This window comes from Sinocyclocheilus rhinocerous, unplaced genomic scaffold (genome assembly GCF_001515625.1).
Source record: "Sinocyclocheilus rhinocerous isolate Xijiao unplaced genomic scaffold, SAMN03320098_v1.1 scaffold200, whole genome shotgun sequence".
NCBI lineage: Eukaryota > Metazoa > Chordata > Actinopteri > Cypriniformes > Cyprinidae > Sinocyclocheilus > Sinocyclocheilus rhinocerous.
Genome location: NW_015641014.1, coordinates 2,618,069 through 2,624,066, shown reverse-complemented (window position 1 = coordinate 2,624,066; position 5,998 = coordinate 2,618,069). Strand labels below are relative to the sequence as shown.

The 5,998-nt window shown below is 38.2% G+C and overlaps 1 protein-coding gene across 1 annotated transcript in view; it reads right to left on the bottom strand.

Moving 5' to 3' along the window:
- Nucleotides 1-5,998, bottom strand: part of fnbp4 (formin binding protein 4) — a 13,997-nt gene that overhangs the window by 3,351 nt on the left and 4,648 nt on the right. The window contains exons 6-12 of the mRNA XM_016569829.1: nt 5,770-5,869; nt 5,342-5,668; nt 4,961-5,162; nt 4,756-4,847; nt 3,838-3,942; nt 3,174-3,307; nt 2,144-2,304 (exon numbers count right to left, since the gene is read on the bottom strand). Of these exons, the coding sequence (XP_016425315.1) occupies nt 2,144-2,304; nt 3,174-3,307; nt 3,838-3,942; nt 4,756-4,847; nt 4,961-5,162; nt 5,342-5,668; nt 5,770-5,869 (1,121 nt within the window). The remainder of the gene's footprint in view (nt 1-2,143; nt 2,305-3,173; nt 3,308-3,837; nt 3,943-4,755; nt 4,848-4,960; nt 5,163-5,341; nt 5,669-5,769; nt 5,870-5,998) is intronic.

Below are 5,998 nucleotides of genomic sequence, written 5' to 3'. Positions count from 1 at the left end.
GACACAACATATTTTGCGATATTGCAGCCTGTTCATTATCAAAATAAAATACAGTTAAAGAAACATAAAAAGTTGCACTGCTCCGTTGTACAATCTGTTGCGTTCAGCGTGACCACCGCCTCACTGTGCTGATATAGCCGATGTGAAGGATGATGTCGATGCGAGTGAAGTATGAAGCCTTTTACATAAATAATATTTTAGTATGCAGATACGTCGCGAATATGGAAACATTTGGATTCGCACCAATCGAGGTAGGCATCAGTTTCACCTTAAATGAACTTGTTTTTGGACTGACGTTTTTATAGCCTAAACACATAGCCTTAACTTTAGAGGATTTGTTGTGGAGAGAAGGAAACTAATAAGTGTTTATCATAGATGGCCTATGTATATTAGGGCTGTGCAATATATCGAAATTATCGAAATATCGCAAATGTACATATTGCAATATGCATATCACTACGGCTTGCAATATTTGGGACCATGAACAAAAGACAAAGAGAAAAACACTCACTGCTCTTACCTCAATAACTTTTGTAGCTTAAATAAGAATCTGTGCATATTGAATTCAAAGAGGAAATACTAAGCAGTGTTGTATTTTTCCATTTTATTATTCAGTTCCTAAACTCATGTTAAAATGACTTTTTTTTTATGTAATGCTAGAGTAAAACACTACCGTTCTAAATTTTTTTTAAACATCTTTCCAAAGGACTGTGGTTGAAAATTAGCCAGCTGGCTAACACTGGCACATTTACAGAAATGTTGATTAATGTGTGTTGTCTTTTTAAATAAAGAAAATAAAAAAGATACCGTATATATATATATATATATATATGACAAGATAGTTATAGAAGTTCACAGAACTGACTCCGCAACAGCTGAGTAAAACTGTTTCATCTGAGCATGTGGCACTTTAAGCATTATCGTATCGCATATCGAATATCGCATTATTTAATGAGTTATCGCATATCGCATTTTTCTTCAATATCGCACAGCCCTAATGTATATGATATCTATAGTGTTTATAATGTTCGTAAACATTTTGGTTCACCGGCATTTTAGCACATTATTTCTGAATCTAGCCTAATAATAAAATGGGACGTGAGCCTACGCAACTTGGGTTTTTTTTTTCCTCTCAAAACGCAATTTTATACGAGTAGCATTTTCAACAATGCAGCAAACATTTTTAAATATCTTAAAATACTTTAATGTCTTTAACGCATTAAAAAAAATTTCTTTTGTTTAGTAGCCTATAATTTGGCCAAAATCTAGAAATGATGATGCTGTATTGGCTGTGACTAAGCGAAGCGGGTTAAGATACCAGATCTCTTCCTGTTTTTGTTTTTTTTGAGTAGAAAACGCTGTACTTTATTATTATTATTAGGCTATTGTTATTATTGGCAAAGGAAAAGTAAAAAAAAAAAAAATGTTATTAACCGGTATTTTTTCTAGGCAAACCAGTTTCGGAACGATAATAATACAGAGGAACACAGGAACAGAAATGTTAAAATATCGATTCTGCTCCGAGTGAACCGATTGGATTATTTTTTCGTTTTCGAGCCCTGGTAGCATTTACAGATAACAGCGTATCTAAAAGTATGAGACAACAACAAACACAAAACATACCATTAAGAGCCGTGCTTGCACAAGTTCTGCGTGATCCTCGTCACTAATATTCTCTGGGTCTCAATCGGGCTCAAATTGATAAGCAATATTGATGACGTCATTGTTTACAATACAACACCGAAGCACATGGCACTGAGCTGAGGGGTGGGACGTTTCTGCACTGGCAGTTTAGCAAATCACAACACACTGGGCCAGCTAACCAATCTGAGCCCATTGCGTATTTCTGAGGGAGGGGCTTCATAAAACCAGGAAATCATCAGAGCTTTTATCTGAGAAGGGACAGAGCAGTGTAGAATAAAGGTAAATTATGTGAAAAATAATGCGTTTTTTTTTTTTTTAATGAAGCATTAACATGTTAGACTGCACCCTATAAGCACAATCAAGACTAGAAAAAAAAGCAGTCAACCACCCCTTTAAATCAAAAACATATTCATCATGGAAAAGGTGAATTTAAGTCATTGCATGCTTTAATTTAAATTTTAATTAATATTTAAACGATGTCGTAACCCACTACCTTTACCTGTTATAGCACCAGTGGTTTCTGCAGATGGTTGACTAGTGTCTCCGAGGCCAGAAGTGGGCGGCAGGGGCGGCTTGGTTTCCTCGTTCTCCTCCACGACTGGAAACTCCCACTGGGAAGCGTTTGTCCTCTCGTTCACATAGAAGTACCGTCTGTGCTCTCTAGAGGTGGAGAAACAAACACACAGAAGCGTCTTAGCAAATGTTCCCTCAACTGATTTCAAGGTCATGAGACCCTTGGAGAGTCAAAGGAAAGTGGGGCTCTAGTTCCCTAATGAGGGAATGTTGAACTGGGCTTCACTGGGAGCCCAGAGGAGAAGCCAGATTGGAAGGGGTGCATTCATAAAGAACCCACCTTATTCTCTAAGAAAAAAACATGGCAAAAAAAAAAAATTTTTAAAAAAAGAGAAATTTCCAATCCTGAAAAGCTTACAGACATTATTACAAATCACTTCGTCTCAATTGTCATGGCAATACTCACACTGACAGTGACAAAACCCCTCCGCAAGATGCCTTAAAAGAGGCATCTTCAACAGAGGGTAAAAGACAACATTTTTATTGAACAGTCATCAATAGTGTGCATGGAAAAGGAATCCAGTAAAGCAATGAAATAAATTGGTCTGACCTTCAGGCTCCGAGGGCAAGGCATCGTCTTCCTTTACTGATGCTTGTGACACGCTGCTTCCACGTGGTCGCTCTGTGTCACTCATTTCTCCCATCATTTTGGGGGCAGTCCTGTAAAGTTCAAAGCTCTCGCACGCGCAACCACCTTCCTAACCCTTTAGACTGACTTTGAGGGGAGGAGATGGGGCCCAAATCTTTGGCGGTCAGGCTGGCCCTTTTAGAGACGCTCCCTTATCAGGATTACCTTCTGTCTTTATCCGTGCTCGTAAACACTCCCCAGTAATACAACCAAGTGCAAATCAGTCGCGCGTTTGTCATAGCAGCGGAGGCAGTGTCAATCGTCACATGAGGAGGGGGACTTTTAGGGAGGGGGAGTGATAAGGATGTGAAAGGTAAGGAGCGCGTACCTGTCCCAGTGGCAGGACCAGCCTTTGGGAGTGGCGTTAAGTTCGTAATGTTTTATGTGCTCGGCAGCTTCCTGCAGCCTGCGCCGGAGATAGTTTCCGTTCAGGGCACCCTCTCGCCAGTCTGCGATCCGCGTCTGGAGGAAGGGAAATGAGTCGAAAGGCCATTTCAATACGCATATTGGCAGAATAAATATAAGCACACATACATATATTTCTTTAGTTTAAATGTGTTTATACATAACCAAAAATACATATTTAAACATTTGTTAAAATGTTTTTTGTTAACATATACAACAATATCACAATTATGGTCACTTTAGTTTGGGCACCAATTTTCACTATTAACTATTATGTACAACTTTTGCCTCAAACTCCTAATTTGCTGCTTATCAATAGTTAGTAAGATAGTTAAGTTTGGGTTTGGGGTAAGTTTAAGGAATCTAAAATATGGTCATGCAGAATAAGGCAGTAATATGTGCTTTACAAGTACTAATAAACAGCCAATGTTAATAATAGGCATGCTAATAAGCAACTAGTTAATAGTGAGAATTGGTCACTTAACTACAGTGTTACCATAATTTTTATTACATATATATAAAAATCTGGTTTTATTTATATAGCATAAACCACTTATGTTATGCTCTTTATGTCAGTGTTTTCTTACCTCCGTTTGCAGCAGCAGCAGTTGAAAGTTCGAGATGGCTTTCTTGTCAATTCCCAAAAACTCCATTTTGCTGGTGAGTGTGTTAGCAAGCTCTCCGATCTGAAACTAAAGGAGGCAAGACCAACAACTCTTAATGAAGTCTATCACATAACATTTCAAATTACCAGTAACTGTAACTTGCAGCTCGTTTCCTCTAAATATTCCTCAAAGTAGTGTTACTAAGGGGTATACCTGAAGTTGTTTAAATATAATACGAAAAAAGCTCTTGGCTGCTCATTTTATTTCTGCAGTCGTGACATTTTTTTGCATTGAAAAGAAAAACAGCTAAAACGAGATTTGATTTTAGGAAGTTAATATTATTATTCAGCAAAGATGCATTCATTAAAATGATCAAAAGTGACAGTAAAGACAATTGTTATAATGTTACAAAAGACTATTTCAAATAAATATTGTTCTTTTGAACTTCCTATTTATCAAAGAATCCTGTAAAAACAAATGTACCACTGTTTCCAAAAATATTAAGCAGCACAACTGTTTTCAACATTGATAAGAAATGTTTCTTGAGCACCAACTGATTTCTGAACTGGATGAAGTCTTATATTTGAAGAAGTTTCCACAGCTGATTCTGTGTTTACTGTAACACTGCTTTGAAACAATTTGTATTTAATAAAGTGCTATAGAAATCAATGTGACTTGCCTTTGCCATCACAGAAATAAATTAAGATACATTAAAAGAGAACAATTATTTATTGGTTGAAATAATATTTCACAATATTATTGTATTTTTATTCAAATAAATCAAATAAATGCAGCCTTTGCGAGCATGAGATCAGTACAAAAGCAATAAAAGCAGAAATGTGTATTAAAGAAAAAAAATTGTCAATTTTGATTCCATTGACTTCAATTCATTTCAATTACCTTGAGGTCCTCTTCTTCCTTTTGAAGAGCTTTGGATACAGGCTTCTCCTTTTCATCTTCCTCTCCTTGCTTCTCAGCTGTTTTAGAATGTGCTTGAAACACAAAAATGTTCAGTAAGTCATTCATTCATCATGATGTACGAAACCTAATTTCTGTTAAATTAATTACATTTCTAAGCACTTCTATTATTACTGCCAATCTTTACCATTGTCTGAGTGCTCTGGAGTGGCCCATTCTGCCTTGTCTGAGCCCCGGCTGCTCGAATCAGGACTTGGCGCACGGAGGAAAGCCGTCTTCCATTTGTTCTTCTTCAAAAGCAAATTACGAGGCCCATCCTGACTTGCTTCAGAACAGGGGCTCGAACCACCGGCACTGCCGTCCCCTTCCTCCAAGGCACGAAGCTCAGCCTGCAGGGCAACAAACACTTTCAATACCAGCTTTTCACAAAAGAAATTGTACAGAAAGATTCATTCATTGACAATATTGGCTTAATTGGGCATGAAATCAGACTAAGATAATGATTACATAATCAGAATATAGAAATATCAATATAATATAGAGACTAATGAGTAATGAAGCAACTCACTTTTTTCCTCTCTAGTGCTAGTTCTAGTTCCATGGTGTCCTCTTCTGCCTCCTCCTCCCTGTCAGAAGATTCTGCGGAGTGGTTCCTGCTGCGCTGGTTACTCTGGCTGTCCGTATCTCGGAGAGCCGGGGAGTCCAACGATGGAGTGCCTTCGCCTTCTACCTCCTGGGCCATTTCTACGGTCTCCTCTATGGCCAGCACCTTCTTTCTCCACTTCTCCTCTGCCTCCTTTACCTCCTCTGGGATAAGAGGAGCAAGGAGAGTAGCTGCCACACCTCGCCTCTCTTCTTCCTCGCTGGTCAAAGCCACAACACTCTCGATTACTTCCTGTGTGGACAGAGGATGCAGAATTATACTAATGACCAAAGCTGATTTCAAGTAGCTTTCCCATCTCATGCAATTCAGGGAGAAGTCAAAAAAATACTTGCCTTCTTTTTGGTTTCTCTCTTAGATGCAGGAGCAGCAGCAACAGACTGCTGTTCAGTATAACCACTATGATGTGCCACACCGTTGCCATTTACAGACGAACTGGGGAAAATAATATTCAAAGTAAAATGCTTATATATATATATATACACACACTAGACTTGTGCCGGTATTCGGTAATGCGATATATCACGGTAATGAATATGCACGATATTGTTATCGTGGCCACTT